Source organism: Sciurus vulgaris (genome assembly GCF_902686455.1).
Source record: "Sciurus vulgaris genome assembly, chromosome: 6".
NCBI lineage: Eukaryota > Metazoa > Chordata > Mammalia > Rodentia > Sciuridae > Sciurus > Sciurus vulgaris.
In genome coordinates, this window is record NC_136466.1 from 167982342 (window position 1) to 167995536 (window position 13195).

Genomic DNA, 13195 nt, shown 5'->3' on the forward strand with positions numbered 1-13195 from the left:
AGGCCTGCTTACGCTTGTTTAATGCGTGGGTGCCCAGCAGGGCCACTAACTATGTCAAGCTCCGAGTGACAGCTGCCACAGAGTGGGCTGGGTTTACCTCTTATGAAAGAGCTGGCAGGGCCGAGGCTGGGAAGGCCTGCAGCAACCTGCAGTGGGGCTGGGAAGCCTCATGCGGCACTGAGACCTCTAACCAGTTTTGGATCTGGAGACCATGTGGGAGCCTCCCTGTGAGAACCAAGGACCCGCCCGCTCTTTCTTAGAACAGGGTGACTGAAATGGTTTCACCCAGAGGTTATATGATAGTTAAATACTGCATTTAATAGGAGTGAAAGACAGACATAAATTAGAGAAAGTAGCCTGAGTTACTGGGTAGAACTGTTTCCATTTGCTAACTACAATGCTAAAATCCTTACAAACATAAAGAGGTAGTTACGGCAACATAGCCTAAGCCTGCAAACTGACGTAGCTATCACCATGTACTCTGTTTCCATGTAAAAGACAATATTCCTTCTTAGAATAATATTCAGGGAAAGCTGAGGAACACTGGGGACAGGAGAGTGCTTTGTGCCTATAACGATCTCAGGCCGAAGTTCTGATATTGCTGAAGTGTGGGAACATGGTCACAGTACAATAAAAACTGCCAGAATCCCAGAGCATCAATGCACTGTGTGCCAGTCCCTCTCCTTGAAAGAATCCTGATTCTACCCACGTGAGGCTTCAGACTTGGAAAGAACCCTAGAGATGGCTATTTGGTCTCCCCCAAGTCTTCCCAGATCCAGGGCCACCCCCCAGGCCCCAGCTGACTGAGAAACTAAGAGACTGTAAAGCAGCTATTGGCACTCCATTGCTGGTGAGCCTCCGATGGCCGGAACATCACCCATAACATCCACTCACATTCTGATGAGTTGTTTCATCAATTCCTACAGTAAGTTAGGTTTATCTTGAATTCCACTAGAGAAAGGGCTTTCCCCAAGAGAATTGGAAAGACAAAGTATAATGGGCCACAGTGAAGTTTTCTTTCAATTATACTGAAATAATTTATGTTCATTCTGCATGAGCGATGAGAATTGCTGGAGTCCACAGCTTTGTACAGAATTTTAGATTAGATTTACCAACAAGTTTTTCACCATAAAACAAAATGGTAGCCAGAGTTTTCCAGTGGGCATTGTATTCTATAACAAAGATGTAATTTCAACAGTGGTTAATGGAATTATGAGAACACTTGGCTTGTAGCTAGAGAGTACAGAGCAAATTTTATAAATGATAATATTCTATGTAATTTTCTAACATAACACCAGCAAAAATTGAGTTAATGTAAAGATACTACTAACAGAAGGGTATTCTTAAGAGAACAAAGTGAGAAGGTGAATAAATCCAGCTATAGGTCTGTGGTGGGACAAGAACACCACCATGATCTTTACCAGAAACAACGTCTGATGCTGCAGAATGATTGGACAAGGGGAAGCCAACAGAGGTAAGGACACCCGTCCATGGAGGCAGCAATCTAAGAGGACAGAAGGGAGGTTGCCCTGAGTGTCTTGGGAATAGTTCTGAAGTTGTGGTCAGATATCAAATTTAGGCCAACGAGACGCTGATATGACTATGAAATACTAACAGTGGACCCTCCACACGGTGGATGTACACACTCTTTTTTGGTATGTACTTCAACAAATATTCTACTTCTTTTAAAGAGGGACATCTGTTGGTCACCTCCTCTCTCTGAGGAACTGGCCAACATCATTTCCGTTGAGTGTTAAGAGTCCAGGTGCCACTGATTCCTGCTTTTCCTGTTTAGAGGAGGTAGCTGACTGCCCAGTAATGAATGGCGCTGCCTCTGCCTCCAGACACACCCAAGAGTGACATGGCAGACCTGAGACACCTACTGGTCTCCCAAAGCTCACGCCTGATGGTTCTGGCCATGAGCTGCAGGATGAGCTGTGCAGTCTTTTCAAGATGGCCATCACCCTGGGGAACCAGGCACCACCTGGAGTTCCCACCTGAAGCCTGCGCATTCCCCAGGACTCATGAGCTCGAGAGGGGAGATGTCCCTGTTTCACCTCTAGCTGCAGTTCCCTACTTCTCAGATTGTGGTTGACTGTGGAAGACCCCAGCAGTATTAGAACGCCCCGACAGTTGGCAATGTACACCCCAGGTTTCAAAGTCACATTATAGTTGTTGATATTTAGAAAAGTTGATGCTCGTTACCACTAGATTAGGAGAGATGTTGAATATGTCTCCGAATTTCAATATTTAGTGTGTTAATCAAGTGCTTTTTATTTCATATTTTATTTCATCACATTTAAAAAAACGTGACAACTGTACTTAAGTATAATTTGTTTCCTATGAATCCAGTGCATTTTGTCTTGTGCTTTTAAAAGTATTACTCTGAGGCAGTGGCCTTGTGAGTGTCAGATACAGCAGGAAGGGACTCCTGGGATTTCCCATTTCTCTGTTGCTCAAGAATAACCAAGAAGAGACCTCCATGTCTTTTATTAATAAAAAGGCAGATGCCAGAATTGCCTTTTCAGCAAAATTACTAATAAAATCATCACCCTGATTCAATTCAGTAGCGTTCAAGCTCACTTTTTATTAGATTAGTTTCATTTATGATTATGGTCATGTCCTTTAAGCTTTACATGATTTTATGGGTTGGTTCAGAGAAACTGTCCTGTATGAGTTCTCTCTGGTCAGGATGCTTCACATTGTGAAAGAGACCAGAGGGAATCAGTAGCAGGGCTCTGAAGAGCTGGATCAGGGGCCCCTACTGCATGACTCCCTGTATTGTCCAGGGACGAAGGGGCTTCCCCTGCTGTCCTCCCCTGGCTGTCCTGGCCTTCCCCAGCCAGCCTGCCAGAGGGGGAGGGGAGAGGAAGAGTCAAGGAGGAGAAGTGAGGGAGGGCAGCCCTCCCATCTCCCCCGCAGGGGTGAGTTCTCAGACACAATCCAGTCTTGATGAAGGATGAACCACAGTCCCTTTGCAAAGGTGAGGTTAAAGAAACTGTGATTCACATAGCATTTTGATGACTCTTAACCAGTCACATTTTAAAGGTTTATAACAGTCAACTACTTACAATTAATGTAAGCTTGTAACAGATTCAGGTTTTGGTAAGTTTCTTCCCTGATATTTCTCTTTTTCCTTCACTGGGAAGCAGAGTTGAGCATGGAATGTCATTAGCCACCAAGAACCCCAGCACGAAAGAATCTTAGCAGTATAAGCAATTCCTGACTGGCAACTTTAAGGAAGCAAACTGGGCACCCAGCCTGATACTCACACATCACCCTAACAGTATCAGTAAGGATAAAATAATCGTTTCTAACAATCGTGTGCATGAAATATCCAAGCTCCTAAATATTAATAGCTGCTTTTCACTATCACTGCTATATAATAAATTTCATAACTCCATGCTCTGAATTTTGGAAATGTCTGATTTAAGATAGAAAAATGGAAAGTACCTTTATAATATTTTTCTGGAAATTTGCCCTTCAATTCCCAAGTGAAATGAATACCTTCAACTTAACATGTAATGCTTATCACCAAGTGATAGCATTTCCTTATCTCCCTCATCCAAAAACTCAATAAAAATCATTGGGAATTCTTGCCAAATATTGTGACGGAGAATTGGTTTTTATTTTACGGAAATTATTTTTAAAGCAGTAATTTCTTCAATCTGAGTGATTTCACCAATGTAATAATTATGTTCAGAAAGCACTTTCTCGAGTTATTTTCAGAACCTTTAAAATGCCTTTCTCTTTTGTATATAGAAGAAACAAAATAGCAATAATTATCTTTCTTCTACAGTTTGAAAAAATTAAAGCATTCTTCCATTTCACACAAGAGATACAACAAGTTTATGGGGAAGATGGACCAATATATTTGCCCAAATAGATCATTCAGGACCATGTGTCGGATTTGATGGGCACACGGCTAACACCCAGGCCCTCCATGGATCAGTTCCGGTCCACTGCAATGTCCATGCGCACCTGTGCGGACCAACCAAGCTCCAGAGGCTCCTGGCTGGGTCTAGCACCAGACTGCTGGGGCAGCCCAGGTCTGGTCTTTTCACTCATGTGCCTGTGGCATGTGGTTTAACCTCTGCAGGTCTCAGTTTCCTCCCCTGCAAAATGGGAGTGACAACAGCTTTAATGAGGCTTTAATGAAACGATCCGCCTACAGCCGCTGGCGAGCAGCCGGCCCACAGCGAGCGCCCGTGCATGTTCTGTTCCTGGGTCGCGCCTCAGGAAGCCTCAGAGCGAAGGGCACGGGGTCTGCCCCGGTAACGGAATCTCACAACAAGCACATCTGTTTGGCACACACAGTGTGTTGGACATTGTGTGCAGAGAAGAGGCTCCAAGGGTGCAGCCCTTTCCTGAGCCTCGCAAAATAGGCTCAGAAACGAACAATTCTCTGCCTCAAGGGGTTTAGGGGAGGAAGCCAGCTCTTCATTTGGAGGAGCAGTGAGGGGCCCTTTGCAAGGAGCTGGGCGACTTGGCAGGGTTTGGAAGGATGGTCAGGGGCTTGCCTGGTGAACAGGACTACAGTGCTTTCCAGACAAGAGAGGCTGGTGGAGGAGAAACCCCACAGTGGGCGCCATGGAGCACGGGCGAGTGTGCCATGGTGGGCAGGGCTGGGGACGTGGGCTGTTAAGTCTGCAAAGGTCATATTGGAGGATCTGAGAAAACCAGGTCTACAGGTTAGAGGGACCATGCAGGTGGCAGCAGGGAGGACGAAGGGGACAGGAAGATGGGTGGGGGCTCTGCAGGCATTCAGGCAGGTGGCCAGCTTCCCTCTGGGTAGGGCAGCTCAGCAGCTACTCTCCTGCTTCTGCAGCCACACTGGCCTGGTCTTCCAGCTCTTCCCTGATTGGTTCCAATCTGTTTCTTTCCCTTGCTTTGCAATCAGGTGCTTTCCTCCCAGCCTCCCAGGATCCATGGGCCGGGGAGTAGACCAGGTCAGGACCAGGGACAATACACAGAAAGGGGAAGGATTGCAGAGGGAATGACAAGGGTATCATCGCTAAGGTGGCCAAATCATGGTACACCCTCAGTAAATGGGTGTTGAATGACTGAATGAAGGATGAGGACAGCCGTGAGGAAGTAACCTGAACAGCTCACTTAGCTCGCCAACTCACTAGGCAGGAAAGCATGGTCATTACTGGGAGTACTTTTGGCATTATAACAATTCCTTGGTGGATTTTGGGACATGCATGATCCTTCCATTTACTGGCAATGAAATGCTAACAATATCCAAGTCAACCCTGACCACCCTCCAGTAGAGTGTTCTCTCTGAGAGTGTTTGAAGACACTTATGACCTCAGGACCCCACCTGGCCCAAGTCCCCAGTGCACATCCAGGCTACTGCCAACTGTCAGGTCCATGGATAGCCAACAAACGGGCACTTCTCCAAATATGAACCAAATGTGACTGGGGCCTGCATAATTCCCGAGGACAGTGGGCTCTCTGTGGCAGCTGCCTCCCACGTCCCTCTCCACCATCGCTGCTGGTGAGTCCTGGCCTGCTGCGGCCCTCAGTGCATGCACTGTGCTAACCAACGGACTTCCACCGGTCTGCATGCCCCGGGCCCTGCCCTCCAAAGCTGGGTCTGATGGAGGATTCAGTGAGCACACTTTCTCTCTCAGGGCTTACCCTCCCTCCCGTCTATGTTGTAGGAGTGGCTTCGGATGGCTTGGCTTGAGGACAGTCTTCTCTACAGCACTGGGCTTTGAGAGGCTGAGTCAGAACTGCCCCAGGGCAATGAGTGCCCTGGGAACCACTGGCAGAAAGGACAGGACCAACCCATGCTGTCACTTATCCCGTCTCCATTCCTCTCTATCTTAGGGTGGCAACATCTGTGCTTCAAGGACACCAGGAACGTGGCTTGAAGAACCCCTATGAGCAGCTGGTTGGTTTATTTTAAATGATCATTATTTTTAATACAAAAGCCACGTAAAGTGGTCCCTTGTCTGTCCCCAACATGGCACTAGTACACCTGGCACAATGTGTACACCTGGATCCAGGTGAACTGACAGCAGGGGATGAGGAAGGAGACATGAGGGCTTGGGGTCAGGCTTTCACGGGAGCTCCCACTTACTATCCCATGGGGACACATGCCTACAGACAGCAAAAACCAACCTATGCTGGCCCTTCAGAAGAACAAGCCTTCCCACCTCTTAACCAGAAGAGTGACAAATACATACTCGCACCATCTTCTTACAGGTTCCTGTTCTCAAATGCCACCACTCAGGGTAACGGAGGCGGCTCCTATTATTAACTGTCCTAAGAGCAGGGGCGGGAGCTCTCCGGGGGAGCTCTCCAGGTTGGCGTGGGGCTATTTTAGGACACACAGTCCCGTCTGCGTCCTCCTTCTGCCCTACTTGATAGAAGAACAAGTAACTATTTTTTCTCGGAACAGTCAGGCATATCAATACCTCAGGCTGCAGAGCCATGGCCAGTGGTCAGTATCTGTGCCCTCCACGCTGCTCAGGGCAAAATGGCAGTGACTCATAAGGATACCACCAGGCCTGCTTGGGTGGATCAGACCGCATGGTCCCCCTGCCCCATGGCACCATTTCCACTCCAGCTGTCCCCAGCTCCCTCTGAACACCTGAGCTTCCCTCCTCCCCCCTGCAGGTGAACCGCGCCTCCTGTGCCTCCCCACCTAAGCCGGCCTTCACTGAGGACTTGCTTTTCAAACCAGCAACGCCTCCAGAGAAATCCACCTCCAGGGACGTGGTCTTGGCTAACACACTCCTGTTGGGGCTTGTTACAGTGCTGCTATTTCCTTCTTCCCAATTCATATGCTCAGCTCTCAGTCCTCAGGAGTCAGGGTGGGACTTAACTTATGGGGTCTTTAAATCAATGTCAAGCTAGGTCATGAAGGTGGTCCTTATCTCACAGGACTGTTGTCCTCCTAAGAAGAGGAGATAGGGACAGAGAGACATCAGGTGAGGATAAAGGGGAGCCAGCCCTGCTCACACCTGGATCTTGGATTTGCAGCCTCCGGAGCCGTGAGAGAATGAATTTCTGTCATTTAAGCCACCCAGTCTGTAGTCCTTCGTTACAGCCGCTCTAGAAAACTAACACAGTGCTTTCAGAACGTTTGTGTCAGTTGTAGTAGGTTGGAAGCCCAAAGATTTCAGGAACTCAGAGGCTGACCCTCTTTGTATTCTTTACGAGAGGTGGTAACGTTACGGTCATGGGTCAAGTGCTGTGTCCAGGTCTAGAATCCGGAGGGCATTCTGCAGAAGGGTTTTTATGTCATCTGTGTGTGCGTGCACACGGACACAGTTCCCAGTGACTCCACAGTGTAGACAAAAGTGCTAAAGCCGACCTTGGTGCTCAGGACTTCACTGAAGAAGGTCGAGCTGCAGGGCCCTTTACTCATGATGACACTCAGATAAAGGGTGACATCTGTCACTTTCCTTTATTAATAAATCTCCAGGGAACTAGCACTGTTAGGCAAACATACTGTCCTGAAATTGCTTACTAATTTTTAATTCAAAAACAAGACACCCAGATGTTTTACTCCTGTCATTCTGTGAGCCTGCTGCTGATGGCTGGCTTGTGGCTCTTCTCTGTGGATATAGTGGATATAGTGATTGTCACTTGGGTCACAATTAACAAAGGACAGCCTAGAAACAGCCAGGTGCTTGGGAGGCCTGGGCTTGACCACGCTTCTGGGCAGCTTTTGCTTCTGCTGGGTGTCGGAAGCCGGCCAGCCACGGGAACTTCCAGCTCCAGGAAGTCGACCTGACTGTGTGGAGCTGCAGTTTCCTCCCTGTACAGTGACTGTCCTCAGAGCAGAACCCAGGGAGGCTGAGCACCCTGCGCACTCAGCTGGCCCCGAGCTTGACGTGGACAAATGGGAACGCTAGCTGCTTACTGACACCATTGTAAATCCGCACTGTCAGACTGGTAGGGTTAGTTCTGAGGGGACTGGGAGGGGCGAGGAACTGTCACTCAGCTGCCATCTGGTTCCCTGCCACTGGCAATGTCCAATTAATTAAAAAGGGGGACACTCAGAGTGCACAGGTGAGAAAGCACAACAGTGAGTCAGTGCACAATCCAGTGGCCTTTTTTGGACCCTGCTGCTCACACAGCTGCAAGGACAGGGTCGCTGGCCACTCATGCCGCCATCTCAGTGTTGCAACCCTGGGGGAGCAGCAAGGACCCCACCAGGCAGTGCTAGTTTGTCCAGGTTTACCGTTTGCCTTGGGCAATCTTGGATATGGAGCTTCTGGCGGGTCCACTATCTGCTAGTGTGGTGCTGGGTTGCTGTTAGTTTCCTTTAATTTTAAGACATAAATCCTACACTTTTCAATGTCAAAAATTCCACATAGGAACTATGAATTGTAATCTTTTGGCTCAGTAAATGATAAAAGATGCAAACAATGGTCTAAAAGTATTCTTTGAACATTCTCACCAGTTCATTTTAAAGGCCCCAGGATTTTTCATTTCATTGGTGCAGAACTAAAATGCCTCTGTTTAGTGAAGAAGGTTTAGTCACAGACAGGAGATTCGTGTGGCTACTTCTACAGAGAAATTATCGTGAGAAATTTATATAATCACTTAATTTACAATAGCCACAATTCATAATGCAATAGGAAAGAGATTTTGATAACATGGAGCAGAGATCCAGTCAGGTAAAAACTTCATGAAATGACTTGAATTTCTCATATCATGTGATAAATCTAAACTTTTGTACACAAAGCTGCTAAGCAGATATTTTTAATGGTATTATACGTGAAATCTTAAAATTGTTCTGAGGCTTCTCTAAAGATAGAAAAACAGTGTGTCTTTAATTCAGAGTTGACATTAAGTGGTGTTTTCCTATATGAAAGAGGCAAACATGCCTTTTCTAATTTCTCAGCTTAAAAGATTGAGTCCTAAAAAAGAAATCCCAACCAACAGAGAAATGTAAGTGGAATATTATGATTCTTAAAGTTATTATTGGTTGGGTAGCATCCGGTTCTCTTTCAACACTTGATCAGGTATTTTGATTGCTTTCCTGAAGCACATTACCTTTAACCATGGAAATAATTTGGCAACTGCTTTATGTACAGCAAACAACCTGCGAGTAGTGGATTGTCCAAGGGATGCAAAGGCACCTGACGCTTAGATTACCCGAGACCATCCAGGTCCTTCTGTGCATAGAACCCTAAAACATAAATGATAATCCCTTCTTCAATCCTTTCATTGCATTTGACAATTTCATGTGTACCATACCTTACCCTCTTTTGGAGAACCCCGTATGTTGAAGCCAGCATGGAAAATGCGAAGAAGTTGCATTGATATCTTTAAAAATGCTGAGTTTTAAACATCATTCCAAATGTCAATAGATAATGTGATACAATTTGCTAGGTGGGAGAAGCTGAGTTCATTTAAGATTTTATCAAATACATAAAAATGGTGATAATTGTTTTCAATAATGAAGCCTCCAATTTGCAAACTGAACGCATGACTCTCAATTTGGATTACAAAGAAAGTGAATGTATACACCAAGACTTGTGTATGTTAAGAGAAGCTTATGGGTGCCAAATACGACTGTTGTTATTCAATGCAGAAATGGAAAAACACTTAATCTACGGAGACAGTTCTCTTTTTAAAAACAACTTCCTTATTTCTCGTTTAAATCCTTCTTTTCCTGCATTTTCCAAAGTGAAGGCTACCGTCTAAGATCTCTCCCAAGTCTAAAATGTTATGATTCCACTCTGTGAGTCTATAAGGCAAAATTACAGTTCTCTGCCTCTGACCTCAAAGACATCTTTGCTGTAAAGAATGAAAGGCGATGATAGATAAGTCCAAAAAATTCTGATTAGCAACGATTTAAGAAATGAACAACCAAGGTATTTCAGTAGAATATTTTTCTACATCTTGTATATAAATCATGCTTGCTAAATAAACCGAGACCCTGATGGCTCGTACTCAATCACATGTACCTTGCAGTTGACCCAACGTTTCCCCATAGCACCACGAAGAGAGCTCTGACGTGAAAGCACCGAGCCTTGCTCAGTTAAAGGTGTCTTTCTAGAGCTGTTACAGCCATCCTATGCCCAACTCAAGAAATATGTGAAACAGGGGCCCTGGAAAAGATGGACTGGCAGGATGGTTCAAGAATTAAGTGACCTTCTCTGCTGGAGTTAAGATGCGATTTGTTTGGAATTCCAGGAGTTCCACCTCTAGTGAAATGGGCTGAACAAGCGTCTTTTGATTAGTGTGAAACCCCCTGCAGTGCAAGGGACAGAGACAGGCAGGGGAAGAACTGATCCCTCTGATTGGGGGACCTGGAAAGACCAGAGGAGGTCACTCAGGGTCTTTTTAAGAAAACAAGGATTCTCCATAAATCTAAAAGACACCTACAGAAATATAATTTTATCCAGTAATGTTTAATATCAATTCAGGAGGACGCCACAGAACGCGGCGCGCACGGTCAAGAACGCATAGTATGGGAAGATAAAGCCGCGCTGCTCCTGCCTGCAGTCAGGAGGAGCACATCAGAAAATCCATTCTCTGCTCTCACCTACTATGGGGCTTCTTTCCCACAAACCAGTGACCTGGTGCAATAAGGGAAAAGACTCAGGTGACCTGCTCAGACTTCCTCTGTGTTAAAATCTTTAGCCCTGACAACACCCAACCTCCACCCTGGGGACAAGGAAGTAAAGGTCTGAAAGAGATCAAGACCTGGAGGGCTACCCCAGAGGTTCTGGAAAGGAGCAATACCAGGCAGGAAGGGAGTCTGGCCAGGGACAACAGACATTGCCTTGATGGGGTCTGGCCTTGTCACTTAAGGAAGGGCTCAAAACACACCTCTGCTTGTCTACTCTCTAGAGAGATTTCTCAAGAGCACAAATTTCATCTTTACAGGGGATGCAGCTAAGGAGGAGGAGCAGGGGAGAGGGGTCACCTGCAGGCAGCTGGCTTTCAGAGAGGCCTGAGAAGGAAACCTGTGTTGGGAGAGGAGGCAGGATGCCATGTGCTAGGACAGACACTTAGGTACTGAGCTACACAAAAAGTTCCCACCTTCGTAGATTACAAGGGCAGGAGATGAGCTGAACAGACAGGATGGAGAGGCAGAGAAAAGGGGGAGGACAGGAGAATGGGGCGATTCTAGTGAGTGGAGAAAGGGAAGGGAAAGCAGTATGGAGATGGGAGGGGGAGAACAGGAGCGGTTAAGGGACAGAAGGAATAGAAGGGAAGGGAAGAGGACATGGGAGGGTGATAAAGGGAAAGAGGGAGGGATGGAGGGACCGAGGAAGGAGGGGACAGAGAAATATGAATATGAATTTGGGCAAGCTAAAGAGACCAGAGACATCCGCAGGGCCAGGACAGGGGACCAGGAGCGACAGGATGGAGACGCAGGGAAAGGGAGGCTGTTCAGGGAAAAGAGGCGGAAGCACTCAGAAGCATCCCTTGGCGGGAGGTTCATTAAGAAAGAGTCTGACCCCGCAGAAAGAGTAGCCCCGGGCCAGGAGCGAGGTGGCCGCAGGCCCCAGCCCTTCTCTCCCATCTGGGGCGGGGTGCACCTGGCCCCGTGGGTCGGATCGCCGTCCCGCACCCCCAGTCCCCCACCCCACTCCGCGGGTCTTACCTGGCCCTTGACCAGGCTGGCGGCGAACTGGCGCATGACGGCCTCCACTGTGTAGGCGCTGGACCATCCGCGGGGCGTGAGCAGCTCCATGCAGATGGCGCCGCCGTCCAGCACATAGCCGTTCTCCAGGCGCGGGCTGAGCACCCGCATGAAGGGTGGCGAGAAGGGGAAGTTGTCGGGGAAGGTGAGGTTGAGCAGGATGAACTCGGTGTTGGTCTCCTTCATGTCCTGCCACAGCACCGAGTCCTTGTCCACCTGGTGCAGCTTCACGTTCCAGTCGAAGAGGCTCTCGTCCACCAGCTCCACGGAGATGAAGCGGTCGCTGAGGCGCGCGATGTCCTGCAGCTCCTTCATGAGCCGCCGGCTGCGCACCTGCGTGCAGTGCTGCTGGCGCGCGGCGGGCACCAGGCTGCCGCCCGCGGCCGCCGCCGCTACCGCGGGGCCCGGCCCCGCCCTGGCGCCCGCTGCCCGCTCCCGGGGGCCCCCGGCGCTCGCCGCCCCCGCCGCCCCCGCCGCCGGCTGCGGCGGCTTGTCGCGCGGGGCCAGCTCCGCCGCGCGCTTTCCCTTGCCCTTGCCGGGCCCCGGGCTCGAGTCGCCCGCGCCCCCGGGGTGCTGCTGCTGCTGCTGCTTGTGGCCGCCGCTCTTGGCGCCGCCTTTGCCGCGCAGCGACGCGCTCTGCGGGCCGCCGCCGCCGCCGCGGTGGTTGTGGTGGTGCTTGGGGTCCTCGGTGTCCCGGTTGTGCAGGCGGATGAGCCCGATTTTACGGAGCAGCGTGGCCATTTTAGGCTCGGCGCCGGCTGGGGGCTCCCCTGGGCTCCTGCCCCCGGAGCCCGCGAGCCGGGACGCGGGGGTCGCGGGGCGGCGGCTACGGGCGACCACTCAGTGGGGTGCGGCGCGAGTCACCCCAGGCGCCGGCGGCCTTGGCGCAGCGGAGCGGGCGGCACGGGCGCTCGCAGGCTGCTGTGTCGCCGCTGTCATATGACGGGCCCCGCTCCGGCTCCGGCTCTGGCCGCCCAGGGAGGGGAGGCGTGGAGGAGAGGCGGCGCGGCTAGCCGTCCCTGGGTCGGCCCCTGGACGCAGCCCTCGGATTCCCAGTGTCCGCGGTCCTTTGTGCGCGGCCGCAGCCCGGCTGGCCCCGAGTCCAGCGCCGCGCCGGGGCGCGCAGAGTCGTCCGCAGCGCCCCGGAGGCAGCGAGATGGCCGTGGGCTCCGACCGTGAGCGTCTGCCCGGCCGTGGCGCGCTGGCGGCTACCACGGGGCCCGGGCCACTGCCGCTCGTGTCGCCGCCGCCGCCGCCGCTGCGGCTGCTGACATTGCAGAGGCGGCTGCTCCGTCTGAGGCGAGCGCGGCGCGGAGGGGGCGGCACTGCCGGCCGAGTGGGGGGGCGCGGGGCGGAGCCGCGGGCTTGCCTGCGCCGTGCCACCCCCGCCGCCCGGCTCCCGCGGCGACACGCGCTCGGCCGCTGGGGGGAGACAGCGGTGCGCGCCCGGCCCGCCGGCTCGGGCTTCTGGGAGAGCGGTGCGGTGGGCTCGCAGCCCCAAGCCCACAGGGGCGGCGAGGGAGGGGCCCGGGGAGGGGGCTGCCTGCGCGCACTAATGGGGTCTCAGAGGCA

General features: G+C 50.6%; 1 protein-coding gene across 1 annotated transcript in view; it reads right to left on the reverse strand.

The window, feature by feature from the left end:
• UBE2QL1 (ubiquitin conjugating enzyme E2 QL1) overlaps positions 1-12944 on the reverse strand; it is a 36402-nt gene extending 23458 nt beyond the window's left edge. Inside the window, exon 1 of the mRNA XM_079145316.1 lies at positions 11585-12944. Within this exon, the coding sequence (XP_079001442.1) occupies positions 11585-12364 (780 nt within the window). The 5' untranslated portion in view covers positions 12365-12944. The remainder of the gene's footprint in view (positions 1-11584) is intronic.
• Positions 12945-13195: the final 251 nt, after the last annotated feature.